This window comes from Mustela erminea, chromosome 3, assembly GCF_009829155.1.
Source record: "Mustela erminea isolate mMusErm1 chromosome 3, mMusErm1.Pri, whole genome shotgun sequence".
NCBI classification, from domain to species: domain Eukaryota; kingdom Metazoa; phylum Chordata; class Mammalia; order Carnivora; family Mustelidae; genus Mustela; species Mustela erminea.
The window spans coordinates 160,738,990-160,759,934 of NC_045616.1; the positions used below are offsets into that span (position 1 = coordinate 160,738,990).

Below are 20,945 nucleotides of genomic sequence, written 5' to 3' on the forward strand. Positions count from 1 at the left end.
CGTTTCTGTGCTTCTGTGTGAAGACAGCTGGGATGCCGTCAGCTGACCCTGAAGGCATTTTCAATGCCCCAAGGAGATCGAGTCCTTGTGCCTGTGTACGCTGCCATCGAGGTCTTTGTAAGACACTTCGTGAACTTATGTCAGGCAACAGGACCCTTGCTATGGGATTCCACACGTGCACGAAAACACACCCAGACGGTTGATCTCATAACCAAGCTGGGCAAGTGGGATTTCCGATTTACAAGTCTTACCATTTATCATGACAGTGTTATACTAAGTCATTTTCCTCTAGAAGCGACACGGTTATGAGAAGGGCAGGTCAACTGGGGAAGCTCTTTTTCTAGAAAACAGACTGGAGCCCACAGGAAACTATGCAGGACACATCCCACCAGATGCCTGTATACCGCGTTCTAACAGAGCAACAGCGAAACGTCAGTGTGACGGCCGACCACGTGCCTGTGGCATTCAGAAGTGGGGGGTCAGGAACACCCCCCAGCGCTCACTGAAATGAGTTATTTGAACTTTGCTGCTCTTTCTTCCTGTGGCTCCGTCCGAGAAAGCCAGGTTGAACGGCTCAATTCCGGGACAACTTCAGTGTAGCCCTCAGGACTAGATGTTGGGTTGAAATGTGCGTTTCTGGCTCCCTGGCGAGGTTCTCTCCTCCAGGGCTGATTTTGTCTCTGCACAAAGTCAGATGCACCTCAGCCTAATGCTGGGCCTCAACCCTGGGGCAGGTCTCACATTCCTGAGCAGGTGACTTCCAGGAACACCGCATTAATCCAAGTTCACACAGGTGTACGATCAAAAGATAACCTCTCTTATTCTTTGCAGCTTGGATGAATTCCAAGGTGAAAACGATTTAATACAAGGAATAATTAACCTGTCACCTGAGATGCCCTGCCCGTGGGGCACCCCCTGCCCAGACACTCACTCACACAAAGACAATGGAGCTGTATCTTCCGGACCACTGGGGCTAGAAACAAGCTTGCCCCCACAGGCCCTCACCCTGCCCAGAAAAAGACCAACACCGCAGAAGCTCCCCATCTGGACACATCTTAGACCTTCTGAGGGATCTCAGGTTTCATTTTAAAAAACTCTCTGTTTTATAGACAAGAGAACCACGGCGAATGGGGGCCCTGGCTAAGGTGTCAGCAAGGGCGGCTCTCTCCCCGGTGCGGAGCCAGCGATGAGTGTGGGGACAAGCAGAAGCGAGAGTCCTGCGTGGCGGAGATGCCCCCGTTGCCCGTGCTGCAGAATGTGCGTCTGCAGCCTCCCTGTGAACGGAGCGCACGCGGGTGCATTTAGGCAGGGACGCGAGGATGGAGGCAAGGGGAGGTTTTCATCCACTGCGACCACGATCTGGCACGATGGAGGTTTGGATGCAACGAGAGACATAGACTTGCCATTCCAGAATCTCTGTCAAAACATCGCACTGTGAGTGGAGGTGGCAGGGGTTGGTGTGGTCCATCTTAGGAGTTAGGAAGTGACAGAGGAAAAGAACAGTGCCGCACAGTATGATCCCACTACCGTTTCGGTCTACTGGCAAAGAGCAGAAAGGGCTCCTTTCTGCCTGGGAGCCTAAAAGCTCATGGTGGGGAGGGGGCTGAAGGCACACTGTACATTTCTATTTTCAACAGGCTCCCATCCAGCAAGGGCGGCGGTTCAGGAAGGTCTTCTGTTCTATCTTCTCCCACATCTCCTAAGAGAGAATTCCTCCTCACCTCTGCCCATTTGCACGCACACATGCACACACGCACACACAATTCGAGTCATTACTAAAGGAACTGATAAAAGACTCATGGCGTTAGACACAAAATATTACACACATTTTGCTCCCAAGGAGGGAAATGTCAGGAATCTACAGCCAATCACACTGAGAGAGAGAGGAAAAAAAAAAAGCCTCACGTTGCCTGTATTTTTCTGGGGAAAAGCAGCTGTCCGTTTCGAAGACAGATTACCTGTTCTTCCTCCAGCAGGATCAGACCGACAATCGCAATGTTGATGTTTCCTCCTATCGTTCCGTCCTTGAACAAAGCCGATACCTGAAAAAGACAGGCAGTCAGGCCAGCCCCACACGTGGTGCCATTTCCCTGTCCCCCGCATCCTGCTGGTGACGGTGGGTCCCATTGTCCTGCCGGTGACGGCTGGTCCCTTGCTCTCGTGACACGGCAGTGCTGCCTTCTTACACTGCTAGACGGACAGGCACAGACATGTCGACAGGCCGGGTGGAGCAAGTGTTGAGTCCTCATCGCTGCGCAGGCGACCAGACGGGATGCCAGCACCGACACTCACATTGGGGGGTAGAATGCAAAGTGCGTTCACAACATCATCATCCCAACTAGCTCTCAAACCACGCTTATGTGACCTGGGATCTCATCTTCCGTTACCTACGTGTCACTCGGTCACGTTTCTCATCACTCCTCATCACAGCGGCTGCTGATCTGGGACACAGGACGTTTTACCCGAGATGGCAGCCTGCAGGGTTGTAGGCTTTTCTGACTTTGTAGATAAAATAACGCATATTCAGTATTTAAACGTAGCATTCCTGAAGGGGTGGGCATTTCTGTCTAGCCATCAGCAGACTTAGTGACTAAGGCGTCTCAGCATCCTCTCACAGATTTCTGGTAAATGGAGACGCTGAGCCACCCAAACCGTGCCCCCGGTTCACGGAGCGGGCCGATGGCTCCCCCCTCCTTATGGTGTTCTCTGAAGTTGTGAACGCGGCCCTTTTGGCCGGAGCACAGTAAGAGTGAAGGGGGCCCCACAGATAAGATACTTCTGCGTGTGTGACGTGAAGGCGCGTACCCCATCCGGGGATCCCACATGTGGCTTCCACCAGAAGGACTCGCCTACCATGTTGAGTATGGTCAGCACGTAGGTGGTGACGTTCTCATGCCCGTGGTTCTGCATCATCTTCCTGTCGACCACCACCAGCGTCTCCACGTTCAGCTCTTTGTTCCTGTGGGACTTCAGGAGTGAGCGCTTGTGCCGCCAGTGAGGCGCGAACTCGTCCGGCAGGATGAAGAGGTCCCCCCTCGGAGGCCTGGGCATGTCTGCGCAGCGGGTGTTCCGAGAACAAACGAAAGCAAAGTCATCACCAAACTGGCAGCGGAACTCGTTATGTAGAAATCGGCTTTCCAAAATGAACGTTCACGTGTGAACCACAGACCCCTGGAGACGCTGTGATTCAGAACTCGCACCAAAGTAGAGCCTGAAATGCAAATCAGGCTCGCAGAACCTTGACGGGATGGAAGGCATCACCGTGTCTCCCTCTGTGTAGTTCTGTCCCAGTTTAAAGCAAGGAGAGGGGACCGCTGGGGTCTCGTGTTCTAGCAGCAGAAGCACAAAGCCCAGTGACCACCAGCATAAGGATCTGTGGGCCGGGCCTCTGCAGAGCAGCAACTAACAAAGTGGTAGAACCAACAGTTACGGTGGCACCATCTTGCCTCACTTGCTTATTTGAACGATTTTAGTGGCCTGATTCTTCTTAAAGCTGATTCCCACGTCTGGACACATAACCAGTTTGTCTCTCGTGTTTCAAATGGGTCACATACTGTGACACTTCACAGCAGGGCTGAGTTTCCTAGAAAGTGCCCTAAATATTTACCTCATTTAATCACAAGACAAAACATACTCTGTCCTCTTACAGCCATTTAAAAACTGTCTGGGCAGGTGTCTGGGTGGCTCAGTGGGTTAAGCCTCTGCCTTCAACTCAGGTCATGATCCCAGAGTCCTGGGATCAAGCCGTGCATGGGGCTCTCTGCTCCGCGGGGAGTCTGCTTCCTCCTCTCTGCCTGCCTCTCTGCCTACTTGTGACCTCTCTCCCTCTCTGTCAAATAAATAAATAAAATATTAAAACAACAACAACAACAAAACATTTTAGGCATTTATAATTGGAAAGTTAACACAGCGCCGCAGGTAATCGGGTTAAGGGGTGTTTCTGAAAAGCTTTTCAAGTCAAAGTAGACTTCAGATCACCCACACATCTGGGTGGCACTAATTCAGAGCGACACCAGCTCTATTCACGGACCGCGCTGCTCCAAGTCGCTATTTCATTTCACAGGTACCCACAACCGGTGCATTTTGTCTCTTTGCTAAAATGCTCTCAAACCTGAATGAACCCTGTGGAGGACAGTAATGACTCTGGCCATGTCGTCAGAGCGTGCATCCTGTGCCAAGCACGTCGATGCTGCTGCAGACACGGCTGCACTCTCAGAGCTGTTTCTACGCCCACTCCGGGTATGGCTGGGGCCACTGAGCCACAGGGAGGGAAGGTCACTTGCTCACAGCCTCTCCCTAGAAAGGGTCAGAAATGGGGGCTCCGGCTGACTGCATGGTCCGGGAGCGGTCTGGTAAGCTTCACCCTTGACTTCAAGCACATCATTCTGCTTTCAACGGCCCCTTCACACAGGTGCCAAAACACACACCGAAAAATGCGCATTTTCTGAACCAGAGACTCCAGGGGGAAGGTTCCTCGTATGTGCGAGCCCCACGAGCCAGAAGGCAGGCCGTCCTGCAGGGAAGTGCCAAGCCCCATAAACAACATGGAAACGTCCTCGCCCAGAGAGCAGTGGTCTCAGGAATGACAGGCTTCAGCCTGGAAGCAGCAGCTGTCACTTCTGCCAGTCTGATGGCCTCCGAGCATGCACAGGATGGCCGTGCGCCCAGCAAACCAAACCGCACCGTGTGGGTCACTAATGTCCTCCGAGAAGCGCTTCGTGGCCCTTTCCTTCTCACGTCGGATTACGACTGGCCGGTCCCTGCAGCCGCCCCCCTCCTGCTCCCGTCCACGCAGCCCGAGGCAGCCGAGGCTGACACCTCTTCGGCTGCCCTTCCGCCTTGGTCGCCCTGACTTTCTCGGACTCCAGGTCTCCCCACTTTGTTCCCACCCCATTCTTCCGGCCGCTGACTGAGCCCCTGACTTAGTCGATCTGAGCTTTTCACGTGAGCGCAGGTCCAGGATTCTGCTTACAGGTGTGCGAGTCCGTGGACACAGGTGCTGGCGGCTGCGGCGCTCGCGGCTCCGCGCTGAGTGCGCAGCCATCACCCCAGTCCGCCTGCAGCACGACCACCTCCGTTCCAGGGCGCTGGGTCCGCGGCCAACACAACGGGCAGGGAAGGAAGGGCCTGCAGAAGACGGGCTCACGGGGCAGAGGGGAGGTTTAACCCTTCCAGTGCTGGAGGAGAGGCTGAGGGATGTGAGAGAAATTGCTGAAAAGCCTGAACTCCCATTTCTGAACTGTGAGAGGCTCCCACGTAAAATGGGACTATCACGTCGCCTCCTGAGTGTTCGCTCAACAAAGCCTGCCACAAAGTGCTGGTGATAAATTGTGGGTAAATTAGGTCATGCCTAGCCTGTCCTTTTGATGTGGTGAAGCAGAGAATAGAAATATGTATGGAGATAAATCACCTCACAGAAAACTATGTGGGTTTCCATAAATCCAGACCTCAAAACGATAGAATTACTGAGCAGACCTGCCAGGTTCCTTTGAAGACAATCAGTGGATTCTGCATTTCTGGACAGTATGTCATTTCATCTGCCCAGGGAACGATTCTTTTAAACAAAAAACCTACCATGATCTGTCCATCCACCGTGAAAGGAGGTGCGTAGTGAACACACAGACCACAGAATCTCACACAAATGTAGCAAAGACGGTCTGTTAAGTCTACCTTGTGGAGACACTGCTCCGAAGAGCATCTGAAACATCCCACACGCTGACACGACGGTCCCGGGGGTAAATGCACACCAAGAATCGCCCTTACGTACATTTCTTGCGCCTTCCGCAGAAATGCTGCTTTGGTGGGTGCCGGAGGTCGGAGCTGCCGTGCAGGGCCGGATTCCCCAGCTCCCGGTCCCTCTCGGTCATGACGGCCTGGGGAGCCCCCGGAGCCCGCACGTCTGCTGATCTCTTGTACAGTATGTGGGAGGGGGACCCAGCCCGGGCAGGGTCCTGCAGTCGCCCCGCCAGGTGAGAAGGAAGTGGTTTTAGGAAGTAATCTGCTTCTTGTGTTCTTATCATGCCGGACTGGAAACAGGAAGAGAGAAAGTGCAGTTACACCTTCTGACCAGCGGACACCCCCTCCTTATACCTTCTGACCAGCGGACACCCCCTCCAGCATCCCTCTTTGTGACCCCGCCACAGCGCGCTGTTCCCTCCAACACCTGCGCTGAGGACGAGAAACGGGAGGACCCATCGCTGAGCCTTCCCTTCCTCCCCCGCTCAGGGAGACCGGCCTGCAGACGCTCCAGGACGGGACGCCGGGAGCAGCGGGGGCTCCTAATACACTGATGGGGGGGCTCAGACCACGTGACGGAGGAGAAAGCTCACATACACAGGCTCTGATGTTAGCAGGGGTGCACGGGAGGTCCCACACAGGGAGAGAAGATCTCGATCCCAACAGAGTCATTTGCGCAACCCCTTTCAAACTTGAATAGTTTGTGACGCTTAATATGAAACTGTAATTTAAGATTAATCCAGAAGAAAGCACAAGAGAATTCACTGAGGATATCAGGAAAGTCTTTCTCAGCAAGGTATCATGGAAACAGGAAAAAACTAACACATAAAAACACTAAAAAGGTCTGCAAAGCAAATGTGGCATAAAGAACACTTCAAAAGAAGTCTTAAAGGAGGCAACATTAAGGGACTGCCTTTTACCTTTTAGAGTGACAAATATTTTTTTATTTTTATTTATTTTTTAAGATTTTATTTATTTATTTGACAGACAGAGATCACAAGCAGGCAGAGAGGCAGGCAGAGAGAGAGGGGGAAGCAGGCTCCCTGCTGAGCAGAGAGCCCGATGCGGGGCTCGATCCCAGGAGGATCACAACCAGAGCTGAAGGCAGAAGCTTCACCCACTGAGCCACCCAGGTGCCCTGACAAATATTTTTTTTAAAACCTAGTAATAACCACTGTTGGTTATTTCCAGTGTGACACTCTGGAAAAGTGTGCCCTGGGGCAGAGCCAGGATACGGGCTGTCACGGCTCCCGCCATGTCCACGACTCTAAAAGTGTGATGGGTTCTAAGGAAGAGCCTTCTGGAATTCTTACCAGGTGCTCCTTTTAGGCACTTCTCCAACACTGATCAGTACGTCTGACTGTGCACTGCAGCAGAGTGTGCAGCAGCAGAGACGTACAGACAAAACAAAATAATAAATGTTTACCAGTTCATTCAGGGTAATGTTTGTTTTTAAAGTATACATATGTGTTTGGAGAGTATAGAACATTTAACGAGATCAGATAATTATGTGTCCTGATAATCATAATTAAATATTTTGTCTCAAGTTCCCATGACTGCGGCCAACATCTTCTGGAGGAAGACTGAAATCAGGGACTGCGACTCTGTGAGGTGGGTCCCCGCTCACACTCCTCCCAAGGATGAGGCAATAGAGAGGTGCAGGGATCCACTTCTGTTTCCAAGGAAACCTGGCTCGGGAGTGGGGCGTCGGGATCCCAGCACAATCAGGACAGGCTCAGAATCTGCACATTGACCATTTTTATTGTAAGAGTTTCCAAAAGGGATTATTTTTTAAAGTGTGTAATAGTGTGAGCTCAACTATTCCCACTTTAGAAAGCATGATCTGCACGCCCGTAGAGAACCTTCCTTTGGTAAGTGAGAGCAGTCGCCGATGGTGGTGGCAGTGGTCCTTGGGGCAAAGGCTGCATGAGGGACGAGCTTGCATCCTCCTCAGACTTTCAGAATCCTTCATGCTCTCACATCAGTAATGTCAGGGCACTGCTGGATCATGGGATTACAGACTTTTTAAACTTTTTGTAAATGTTACTCCATATTAGCATAATTGGGGAATATAATTAGTTGTTTCTGCACAGCTGCCCAGTGGTTGCTTAGAACTCTCTGGTGCTGAAATACTAGTCTTACCGACCTGCCGATTTTCCCCAAAGTCACTTTGATAGTTGACGACAATGAGCGAGACACTTAGTGACTCGCAGAGGCTGACCCAAGAGACCCTGTTCTAAGTGCGCCTGATTTCAGAGCCCGAGTCTGACTCTCGCTCGGGGAGAGCTGTGTGTCCCTGCCCACCAGATGAACCTCCTTGTTGGGCTGGGCCACCCTGTGTGAGTCTGAATGTCTGCACACAGGGGCATGACAGGCTTGGGAAAACACTTCTTAGATCTCGCAACACAGAGAAACACAACTCTCAGGAACAGGAAGGTTGGGGTGGGAGAGAAGTTTTTCAGACATTCAGAGACTAAGCATTGGCCCTGGAGTTCCTGCTGGTGGGGCAGGGGGTAAACATGGCCCGCTATCAAGGCAGCCATCAGCACTCTGGGAGGTAGACCTCCCGGGGCCCAATACCACCTAGCAGTGGGCAGGCTGAGTGCCTGGGCTTGACACCCGGCATCACAGAGTGGGAGGAGGCACCTGCCTCCCAGGGCAGCCTGGGAATCTCTGTGTCCTCTATAAACTCTTGTAGGACCTTGCTTGAAAGTTCACGGTTCTGTCAAGGAACAGACAAGCGTGGCAGGACATCACGGCTACGTCCACGGAGGTGTCCTGCTCCTGCATGTAAACGAACGCTGGAGTAGCGTGAGCGGCCACGGGTACACGCACCCTCGGGAAGTAACATGACCAAAGAGCTTTTCCTCACCTTTGAAAGGAACCAGTAACCAGTTCAAGTAGTAAATTTAAAAAAAAAAATTCATTTTCACCTTAAAAAAAAAAAAAAAAAAAAACTTTCCTGATATATAAACCACTCCCTGACTTTCTAATTGCCCCTGGGAAGACCATCAGCTCCTTGAGAACGCAGAGTCGGTGTCTCTCAGCTCAGGGAGCCCCCTCTGACTCAGGGAGCAGTAGATGCCCCAGCAGGCACATCCAACCCCGGCAGGTCATGCTACCTGTGTGACCTTTACTCAGCCTCTCTGGGTGTGTTGTGCTGGAGGAAGTGGAGATAAGGCTTCTCGTCCTGAGTCTGTAGCACTTAACAACGAATGTATTTTAAATGCAGGACCCAACAGAAGATATGCAAAAAAGATTTGCTGCACCGGAAACACTTGCGACCTCTGACAGCTGTTGCCGTCCCAGAAGTGAGTCCTCCATCCCCCACCCCCCACCCCACCCAGGTCAAGCCTCCGTTGGGGCGTCTGGGGCTGAGAGGACCAGAGCTTCGGGTAAGAGACCTACTGCGGCTGGAGAGCTTCCTAGTCTTCATTAACAAAATAGCCAATCCCCAATTTCATTAAATGCAGAGACTATAAGAACTGATTAAGACTGATGTTTTGATTTCCCTTACATTCAACAGATACTGAAAAATACAGAAAAAAGTTCATCTTGCTGCATCATTAGTTTGTAAGCTTACTTAAAAGGTTGGCTAAATCATGGAAGATTAATGTTGTCTGCTTATTAAAGCTGCTCTTTATTGAACCAAGAATATTTATTTGGACGCTCATCAAATGTCCGGTGCACCTGCCCACAGTAACCACAGGGGTGTCAGCTGGGTGGATGATTAACCAGGCTTTTAGAAAAAGGCCAGCGTCCTCCAAACTTTGCAAAGGAGCTCTCCCAGGGCCTGGAACTCTCCTAGGCAGCTCTGTAAATCATTGTGCACTGGGAAATTCATCTAACGCTTGTACTGCATTTGCAAGGGAGAAAAAACACGTGCTAGGGTATTTTTGAGAGAATGCTGTTTCTCGCTCAATGAGGTATGTGAAGGAAACGTTGAGGCTCTAGATCATTTTATTCACAATTCCGACTTGTTGGATTTCCACAGACAAATCAAACAGAATCAAACCTACAACTGTACAAAAATGCAATTGACACTGAGGAGGTTTCTTCTGTTAGGAGGAAGAAAAGGAATCATCCAATAAATGATGTTGAGAAAACTGGTCAGCTCTTTGGGAAAAAAACAAATCTAGATTTCCTCTGCATTCCATTCACCAAAATAATGGCCAAAAGCAGCAAAGAATCACAAAAAATGAAAAGATTCAATAAAATATGTATTTGTAATTTTGGTGTAGAGTAGATACATGCAAACAGAAAACAAAGTCAGGAACCTGTGAAGAAAGAGATGGATAATGTTGGTTAAATTCAACATTGAGTATGGTGAAAAGTACCATGGATCAAATGATAAGTTAGGGGAAATTCTTGAATGCAAATGACAAAAATGAGAATCCTTAAAAATGATCCATAAAAGCTAACAAAAAATGAAGAAGTAATTCAACTTAAAAAAAAAAAAAAAGGAGAGGAAAAGAAACAAAATAGGACAAAAAAAGAAAAAAAAGGCAACTCACAGGTGGGGAGAGATTTATAAAAACAGTGTTTGATTTTACTTCCAATTTTTCAAGAAGATGAAAACCATAATGAGATTCAGTGTCTCCTCCATCTGACTGGGTTGCTGAAAAGCAGTACATACCCAGCTACAACAAAGATGTGGGGAAATTAGTAAATCAGTAAAGTCCTTTTTGTTTTTTTAAAGATTTTATTTATTTGACAGACAGAGATCACAAGTAGGCAGAGAGGCAGGCAGATAGAGAGTGAGAGAAGGAAGCAGGCTCCCTGCTCAGCAGAGAGCCCGATGTGGGACTCGATCCCAGGACCCTGAGATCATGACCTGAGCCGAAGGCAGCGGCTTAACCCACTGAGCCACCCAGGCGCCCCTCAGTAAAGTACTTTTGGAAAGAATTGACAGTGTCTCTCAAAATTGTAAATACATGTGCTTTTGACCTAATAATTCTGAAGCTAGGAAGGTACCCCAAGAAAATTCTTAAACATAGACACCCAAGATATGGAAAAGGATGTTTATCATAGTAAAAATAAATAAAATAACCTTCCAAATTAGAAATATTTAAAATGCCCCTGAAGAAAGACAGGTTTACTAAATGAAACTGTATGTATTGGAAATCAATGTCAACATTTGAAAACACACAGTTACTAATATAGAATTATATCCAGATTTATATAGTGAGAAAAGTAAAGTGCAGAACTATAGTGGTATTAGTCAAAGCTTTCTGTAAAAAAAGAAAAAAAGAAAGTTGGTAGGTTTATATCAATATATATCTATTTATAAAAGCTGTCCATAATTCGGAATATTACTCAACTATAAAAGAGAATTAAATCTTGCCATTTGCAACACTGATGAACCTAGAGGGTGTCATGATGAATGAAGTTAGCCAGGAAAGACAGACAAAGATCATATGATTTCACTCCTGTGGACTCTAAGAAACAAACGAACAAAAAGAACAAATAGAAGGTACAAACAGACCCATAAATACAGAGAACACACTGATGGTTTTGAGAGAGACAGGATATGGGGTAATGGGTAAATGGGTGAAGGGGAGCGGGAGATCCAGGTTGCCAGATCTGGAATGAATGAGTCACAAGGACGAAAGACACAGCTTACAGAATACAGTCACATTGTAACAGTGTTGTATGGTGACAAGTGCTGGCGGTACTTGTGGTGAACGCCCAGCAAATTACTGAAATGTAGACTCACTATGTTGTACACCTGATACTAATGTATCATTGTGTGCCAACCATACTTCAATACATAAAGATTAAGGGGCACCTGGGTGGCTCAGGGCATTAAGCCTCTGCTCAGGTCATGATCTCGGAGTTGTGAGATGGAGCCCCAGGTCTGCCCAGTGCAGAGCCTGCCTAGGATTCTCTCTCTCCCTCTCCCCCTCCACCCATCTCCAATTCTATAAATAAATATTAAAATAAAAGTAGAAGCTGTCCATAAAAGTTGCTTGAATTTTAAAAAATCAAATGGAAATTAAGAAGAGATGCATAAATGTCCAGGCACAGAGCCTGTTTCTCCTCCAATGTGACAGATCCCCATTGAACTAGCTCCAAAAGTACCCTGGGTGACTCCATGAGCCCTTTGTGAGAGAGCTAGCTACCAACCAACAGGTAAAAACGTGAGTCAGTGCATATAGGAGAAAAGGCATTTCATTTCCCAACTAATTTAACTTACTCTCCTCCGTGTTTTTTTCTAAAAATGTCATTTGTTTGGGGAACTACTCTATACATCTTAGTTTTCTTAGTGATGTCTCAGACACACAAGTCAGTTGCAACTTTTATAGATGCCAAACTCTGCTTTTTATTTCCTTTTAGCCTCAAGATCAACATGAACCCACACCAGGTCAGTCTATCCCTTGTCATATGCCCGAGACCACAGGAAGTCTTGCTGCATGATTACTTGTGATGTTTTGAAAATTGAAATTCACCCAAAATCTTCTAAAAACCTAAACAAACCAGGAGGCTCTTTCTCCATGAGATGTTGCACCTGTGTCTTCTCCCTATCCCTGATACGCCAGGCTGGGGCCCTGGGCTTCTTCAATCTGCTTCCTGCAGGGAAAAGGCGTCTGATGCACTGATCACAGGAATCAACCATCATCCTAAACGCACGTAGGTCCAGGCTTCAAAATGTAGCCACTCACTCAGCCATAAAACTGGTTCCTGGTCACCTTCTGTTTGCTCATCTTTCATTTCAGAAGACTAACATTTTGACACTTGGCACTTTGCTAAGGTTAAAGCTACACACCACTAGTCTTAGTAGCTATGCTATCGGTCCCAGTCATCACAATCCACGAAGAGGACTGAGCCCAGGTTTCTTCCAAACCCCAATTCCTACCACAGTGCTGTCAGATCAGATCCCTGTCCCCTGAGCACTTGCTGTCTGTGAGTGGGAAGAAAGGAAAGACTGCAGACATCTCAGCTGGAAGCTGACTGGAGCAGACTGGGCACTGACTGGAGGCTGAAGGAGACTGATGGAAGCTGATGGAGACAGACTAGAGGCTGACTGGAGGCTGACTGGAGGCTGACTGGAGGCTGACTGGAGGCTGATGGAGGCTGACTGGAGGCTGATGGAGGCTGACTGGAGGCTGATGGAGGCTGATGGAGGCTGACTGGAGGCTGACTGGAGGCTGACTGGAGGCTGACTGGAGGCTGACTGGAGGCTGACTGGAGGCAGACTGGAGGCTGACTGGAGGCTGACTGGAGGCTGACTGGAGGTTGCTGGAGGCTGACTGGAGGCTGACTAGAGGCTGACTGGAGGCTGACTGGAGGCTGACTGGAGGTTGCTGGAGGCTGACTAGAGGATGCTGGGGGCTGATCGAGGTGGACTAGAGGCTGGTGGAGGCTGATGGAGGCTGACTAGATTAAACACAGTAGGGTGGTCTTCCAAGGAGGGGAACTCTTCTGTCTTTCCCCCCTTGCATGATGCAAACAAACACATCCTTGGTTGGCTTCTCTCTGGATCTTGTGACCTGGAGAAACTGGGCCAGTGTGACACCTAGCAGAGCAGGGCAAGTGCGACTTGGTAAAGTGCCAGCCACCTACACTGGCCACACACCTCACCCCTCACAGGAAGGGGGAGCATCACTGTGCACACCTGTGGCTTGAGCCAATCAGGCTTTGGGTTAACTAATTTATTTTTTTAATTAATTAGTTTTTAAAGGTCTATCTATCTATGTATTTATCTGACACAGAAAGAGAGAGAGAGAGCACAAGCAAGGGGGAGCTGCCAGCAGAGGGAGAAGCAGACTCCCCCGCTGAGCAGGGAGCTCCACATGGGGCTCAATCCCAGGCACTGGGATCATGGCCTGAGCTGAAGGCAGATGCTTAACTGACTGAGCCACCCAGGCACCCCTATTTTTGGGTGAATTTGATAGCAGGAGGAAGCAGGGGTATGCTTTCAGAGGGCAATTTAAGAATGCACTGTGATTATCCCCGGCTATTCCAAATGATCGATGACAATGGGTTTATTTAAGACCATTTCTGAGTCTTTATGCTTCTTGTCCACTATAGCATCAGAAGATCTTTTTGTTTTGAAACCTTATCACGGAAGTTTTAAAGGTTCAATAATGCAAATGCCCACCTATCAGCCCTTGTCTTAGAAATGTGAAGAATGCTCGTATTTTTGTATTTTACACTAATTTTAATTCACTCCAACATTAAATTATCAATATTTCCTGCCTTCCTATACAAAAGAATCTTAGTGGTGACATAACTTATGATTAGAGCTCGGACGGAAATGATGTTCTTTCCCCCAGTAGCATCCCTGCTCACAGACTGACCCGGGAGTGTCGGTGGCTAAGTGCTCCTCACCCACTTCTTATGCTTTCACCAGCCCTGTGGTACCCAGGGACACGGATCTCCTTGCCCCTCACTTGTTCCACTCCAGGTAGGGAATAAGCTGTCCGTGAGTCTGGACTCAAAACGGGGCATGCATGGTACAGCCCTTTCTACTCAGGATACCACCCACCACTGGAATCAGGTATCCTCTTAGGTCTTGGTCATAGGGGAAGCTGAGCTGCCTGCCCCCGGGCGGTTGGCTGTCTGGAGCCCAGCATCTCTAGCAACTCAGTGTATGGGTCTAGGCTGGGGCCCACTTTTAGGAAATCCACTCACCTGAACAAATATTCCACTTTCTCCAAAAATGTTTTTATTGGTAATTTTTTTTTAAATATTTTATTTGTTTATTTGACAGAGAGCTAGAGAGAGAGCACAAGTAAGCAGAGCGGCAGGGAGAGGGGGAGAGAGAGAAGCAGGCTATCTGCTGAGCAGGGAGCCCGATGTGGGGCTCGATCCCAGGACCCTGGAATCATGACCTGAGCCAAAGGCAGCTGCTTAACCAACTGAGCCACCCGGGCGCCCCTACTGGTAATTTTTTAAAAAGGATATGTAGGTGCTACCATTTGAGTTTCTCTTTTTGTTCGTATTTTATAATTCACTAGAATACAGAATGTATGGAAAAGGGAAAAGGGAGAGTAAGAGGTAAGGAAATAGAGAATGACTTATTGGATCACCTCAAAACCCAGTATACTTTATTTGCTCTCAGGTGGCTCATTAATTAGCAGAACACTATTGTGTATACTCTTATGCACATAAATGGATATAAAGTAATAGTTACTTTGTCTTGAGCTTCACCTATGTGGCAGGTAATGTGCTATGTGTTTTGCTGTATTTGTTATTCTTGTTGTAGTAACAAACATATAAAATGTTAATTAATATTCCCATTTAAAGGACATCAAATTAAAAAAAAATATAGCTCAACACTGTAGACATAGTAAATGGGTCGGCTAAGATTAATATTCAGTCTGAATGAGTCCCATATACATATATATCTATATAGCTATCTCCTAGCCAACACATCAGTGTGTCCTTTCTACCACCATATCCTCCAGAGGGCATTGTATAGCCCTCAGAGAATAACACTAGTGATGGTGCTAGTTGAGAGTGAACTTGGAGTCATTGTAAACGTATACTGTAAACTCTAGCACAGCGACTAACAATGTAACAAAAAAAAAAAGAAACACGAGTTATGCTAAAAAAGACAGAAAATGGAATCCTATATTATGCTCAATAAATCCACAAAAGGCAGAAAAATATTAGAAAACAAGAACAGAACAAAGGAGAAGAGCAGCAAATAGAAAACAGTCACTAATCCAGTCGGTGCTAATCCAACTACATCAGTAATTACTTTGAGTGTCAATGGTCTGAGTGCATTAATTAATAGACAAAGACTGTCAGGATGTATCAAAACACAAGATCTGACTACGTGTTGCCTTCAATGAATCCCCTTTACATAGAGTTAAAATTAATGGATGGGAAAAATGTACCATGCCAGCAGTAATCAGGAAAAGCAGGAATAGCTACATGAATTTCAGACAGAGCAGACTTCAAAGTAAAGAAATGGATCAGGGATAAAGAGGGACAGCACGTAATGATAAAAGGGTCAGCTCTCTGAGCAGACAGCAATTCTCAACATGCAGGCCCCTAACAACAGAGCATCAAGCTATGTGGGGGCAGAAACTAACAGAACTGCAGAGAGAAAGACATGAATCCACTCTCATGGTTGGGAATTCAGCATCCCACCTCCAGAAATGACGAGATCCGGCTGGCAGAAAATCGGTAAGGAAGCAGTGAACTCTGCAAGACCATCCAGCACCTGGATATAAGACCTCTGTCATGACTTCAACAGCAGCAGAACGTATTTTCTCAAGCTCACATGGAATGTTGTCCAAGACAGACCACATTCTGAGCCATAAAACATACTTTAAAATACTTAAAAGATTAGAAATCATACTACGTCCACTCTCAGACCATAATACAATCAAAATAGAAATCAATAACAAGGGCGCCTGGGTGGCTCAGTGTGTTAAGCCGCTGCCTTCGGCTCAGGTCATGATCTCAGGGTCCTGGGATCAAGTCCCGCATCGGGCTCTCTGCTCAGCAGGGAACCTGCTTCCCTTCCTCTCTCTCTGCCTGCCTCTCTGCCTACTTGTGATCTCTCTCTGTCAAATAAATAAATAAAATCTTTGAAAAAAAAAAAAGAAATCAATAACAAAAAGATAATTAGGAAACTCAGAGTATGTGAAGATCCGACAACACACTTCTAAATAATACATGAATCAAAGAAGAAATTCAAGAGAAGCTAAAAAAAATTCTCAACTACACTAAAATGAAACACAACCAATCTAAATTTGTGTGATACAATGGAAGCAGGGCTTAGCAGGAAATTTATAATCCCAAGTGTATGTATTAGAAAAGAAAAAAGTCCTAAAGTTAATAATCTATATTGTCACCTTAGGAAACAAGAAAAAGAAAATAAAATTGAACCCAAAGTAATTAGAAGAAAAGAAATAGTAAGAATTAGAGCAGAAGTCAATGAAATTAAAAACTGGAAATTTGTAGAGACTATCAATCAAACCCAAACCTGGTTCTTTTAGAAATGGTGAGGTACAATCATGCTGCACTTAGAGAAATTCTCAGTCCTGAATGCTTTCCTATTTTAAAACAAAGACAATGAAGGAAGCCTAGATGGCTCAGCTGGTTAAGCTTCCGACTCTTTTTTGGCTCAGGTCACGATCTCAGCCCTGAGCCCTGAGTCAGGTTCCACACTCAGCATAGTCCGCTTGAGGATGTCTCCCCCAGCTCACCTGTGCTCTCTCTCTCAAGTAAATAATTATATAAAATCTTTAAAAAAAAATAAAGAAGATGATCAAATTAAGGACTCCCTCAAAAAGTTTCTAAAAACCATGAATGACCAACTAGAAACTAGAAAGCTAACTAAAAGGAAATAAATAAATCCAGAGGGTATGAATTGGTAAACAGTAGAACAATGTGATTATTAAACCAAGGAAGTCCAGTAAATCCAAAACCTGGGTTTTAGAACAAAACAAGAACGTCTCATGAAAATGCAATGAGGATGTTAAAGGTCAAGCACGTACATGATAATACAGGCGAAGCACATATTTATAGTAGGGACCAAACTTCTTTTGGAGATTAAATGTCACTGGAATATGTGTCCTCAGATTTCATTATTGAATTTGTTGTTACTATTTTTTGTGTGTTTTTTTAATTTTATGAGCTATTTCAGATTAATCTATTACAAGCAACTAATGAATCATTGAATGCTACATCAAAAACTAATGATGTATCATAAATTGGCTAATGGAACATAATAAAAAATTGAAATAAAACAAAAAGCAAAAAAAAAAATTTAAGAATTTAAGTTTCTATTAGAGGGGTTAAACTATACAGACACTGTCTAAAATGGTGGTCCCTAAATTTTGATTAAAATTGAATAATATTTAAAATTCACTTCTCTGATTGCTCAACAGCCACACATAGGTATTCAAATATAAATTCAAAAAAGTTGGAATTTTAGTCTTGCAATTACTCAGTAGACACATGTGACTACACATATTTCTACCATGGCACAAAGATTGGAAAGAACTACTCTATGACAACTGGCAATAAGCAAATCTTCATGAGCTTACTTTTTATGACGAGTTTGCCGGATACATGAGAGGTTGCTACAACATTTCTCTATCGTAGTGTATAACATGCAGTTAGGAACAACCTTAGAAATCACATCCAGTAACATCTTTATAAAACTGTCCCAGCTGTAATATTCAAAACACATTATCTTAGATTGATTGCTTAGTAAGCTTACTTTTGGTTGATACAAAAATATCTGAACTAAGAATAAATCCAATGAAAATTCTCAGGTTTTGTTTCTGTACATTCCCAAGACACAAAGGAATAGTTAAGCAAAATCATCAAGTCGAGGCATTAATATATTGCTGCTACTCAATACGACCAAAATACCACGGGTTAAACATTGTACTAGATTCCCCTACAGAGCTGGGTGACATTTAGACATGAATTAAATCTCACAGGGGAAGAAGCCCGTAGTCTTTCTCATCCAAGTGTGTGTAGCAGGTTTGTTCACTCAGTCACTCATTCAAAGTCATTAATTCAAAGACTATCTGTCGATTGCCTATTAGGAACCAGACACTCTTCTGGATAATATAGATACAACTAGGAACAAGACAAACAGATACAATGGCATCCTTGGAGCTTAAACCCTAGTGTAGGGATGCGGGGAGACTACACTGTAGACATAAAAAAAATCATAAGAAGTTAAAATGCAATGTGTCAATTCTTTCCAACTCCTATCAATTTAATGCAATTTCAATAAAAATTCCAGCAAATTATTTTGCAAATATCAACATGCCACGTCTTTAGTTTATCTAGAACGGCAAAAGTCCCAGACCAGCCGAGTCAATATTGAGGGGAAGAATGACACCTTGGGCCCGACCCACAGCTTGCTGTAAAGCTGCAGGGATCAAGTCAGGCTGGCACTAGAGAAAGCAAAGACAGACACATCCATGGAACAGCCTAGAGAGCCCAGAAGCAGACCCACGCGAGTGCAGTTAACTCATCTCTGGCAAAGAAGCAAAGGAAACACCATGGAACAAAGTCCATTCTCATTCTTTCAACAAATGGTGCTGGAACACCGGACAGCCACATGCAAAGACACAGACTATAAACCTCTCATGAAAATTAACTCAGAATGGATTACAGACCTTACTATAAAATGCAAAACTATAAAACTGCTAGAAGTTGACCCAGGAGAAAATCTAGATGACCTTGGGTATGCAATAACTTTTTAGGTACGACACCAAAGACATGATCCATGAAGAAGGAAAAAAAAAAAGAGAGAGAGAGCAAGGGAGCGAGGGAGTGAGAGAGAGCGAGAGAGAGAGAGAGAGAGCGAGAGAGAGAGAGAGACAGCGAGAGACAGCGAGAGACAACGAGAGAGAGAGAGAGACAGCGAGAGAGAGAGAGAGGGAGAGAGAGAGATTTTAGCGCCATCAACCAAGATGGCAGTGTGTATTTCTAAAGAATGGAGGCAGCGTGTGGGAAGCTGCAGAAGCGAGGAGGCAGTGTGCAGACCTCTGTGCTCCCTGGGAAAGAGCAACAGGTCAAGAGCAAGGAGGGGAAGTCAGAGCAGAGCTGGACAGCCACGGCCGGGGTCGTCCGGGCAGAGAAGTGGGTCACAGTCACGGCGCGGGCTGGGCAACATGTTTCTCATCAGACATCATGGGACCCGGGAAGTCATCACCTGGGTCTACAAGCCACACTTTCTGCGCACACTCAGTCCCTCCCAGTGCCCGAGGCGATGGTGCCCCCCCCACCCCACCATGGGCTGCCGGCTTGGGGGCGAATCCTGATAGGAGCTTATCAAGAGGACCCCGAGCCCATGCATCAGCTGTTTCCCTGCTTCACTCCGTCCCGGAAGGCTCTTTCTCTCCAAATGGACATCTAGTCCCTCTTGATGGTGCCCCTGCAGCTCCAGGTTCCAGGCTAGTCATATCTTATTTTCGTTAATCACATTAAAATCGGGTCTATGATTATTGATCGCCTACCATGGCCCTGCTTTTGTTCCAAGAACCAGATGCCATCTCATTGCCAATAACCCTCAGAACGGATTTGTAAGATGGGGTTGGGGAGATAAAGAAATAGAACTTGAACACTCAGAGTGTCCGTCCATGAGCAAACGGAGAAAGTGAGCACAGTGCGGGCTTCCCGCAGGGCCGGGGTGCTGATCCACACGGTGGGTCTACACACACCATGTGGGGCACGAGCAAACGCCCCATGTTGTGTAAGTCCATTTCTGAGAAACACGCAGGATGGGCACAGATGTGATTTGGGAAGTTAATCAGGCTTCGGGCTGGGGTGGGCACGGGAGGGGCTGCAGGTGGCCCCCGCATCCCCGGGGGCAGTGGCAGCGCTCACAGCTGGGTCATGCTGTGGAAGGGCTGCACCACTGTCCCTCTGCTAAACAGAGACTGACCTGCACACCCACCATGGCCACGTTTGTTATGCAAACTGGACCTCAGGAGAGCTTTCAGAAATACCACAAACAGCTCCATGAGCCTGTCCTGAGCGAGGACTGGATGCGACACCAGGCTGTGGGAGCAGGTGGCCAGGCCACTCCCTAGTTCTTCTTAGCCATGAGGGTGACGGTCTGGGGGTGTCAGCTCTGGGAACGAGGCCTTGGGGAGCCCTGACCCCATAGGCAGGGCGGCACGGCTCTGAGACCCAGAACACGGAGCAAGGGATGAGGCCAGGGACCACATCTCACCAAGACCACTCAGAAGGGAGGCAGAGATGAAACCAGCGGTTCACCTGTCTCCTCCCTACCACCTCCAGCAGGGCACCTGCAAGGGAAGGACTGGGAGCCGTCCACCTGCGGGCGGAACCAGACCCGACTCCCCGTCCTCCTGCGGGCCCACGACGGAACCAGACCCGACTCCCCGTCCTCCTGCGGGCCCACGACGGAACCAGACCCGACTCGCCGTCCACCTGCGGGCCCACGACGGAACCAGACCCGACTCCCATCCACCTGCGGGCCCACGACGGAACCAGACCTGACTCCCCTGACGACGTGGTCCACAGGCTGGGAAGTCGTTTACCCACATATCCAGCCATGATCCTCAAAACCTGCTGTCACTGAGAACCATCTGAGTGGTTCCCTGAAACCCTTGCGTCCCACCAAGCTCTGAGTCAGCAGGTCTCAGGGAGGGGGTTCATGTGTTTACGAAGATTCACACACACTGCTTGCGCCAGGAGCCAGGATGGCCCGTGCACATCCGTCATCTCTGACTTGCAGCCCTGTTCTCAGGGAGCAG

General features: G+C 47.3%; 1 protein-coding gene across 1 annotated transcript in view; it reads right to left on the reverse strand.

Annotated features, from left to right (window-relative positions):
- The window catches only part of ADAMTS16 (ADAM metallopeptidase with thrombospondin type 1 motif 16), a 145,487-nt gene that overhangs the window by 97,218 nt on the left and 27,324 nt on the right, over positions 1-20,945 (reverse strand). Inside the window, exons 3-5 of the mRNA XM_032337819.1 lie at positions 5,768-6,026; positions 2,854-3,053; positions 1,959-2,042 (exon numbers count right to left, since the gene is read on the reverse strand). Coding sequence (XP_032193710.1) covers positions 1,959-2,042; positions 2,854-3,053; positions 5,768-6,026 — 543 coding nt within the window. The remainder of the gene's footprint in view (positions 1-1,958; positions 2,043-2,853; positions 3,054-5,767; positions 6,027-20,945) is intronic.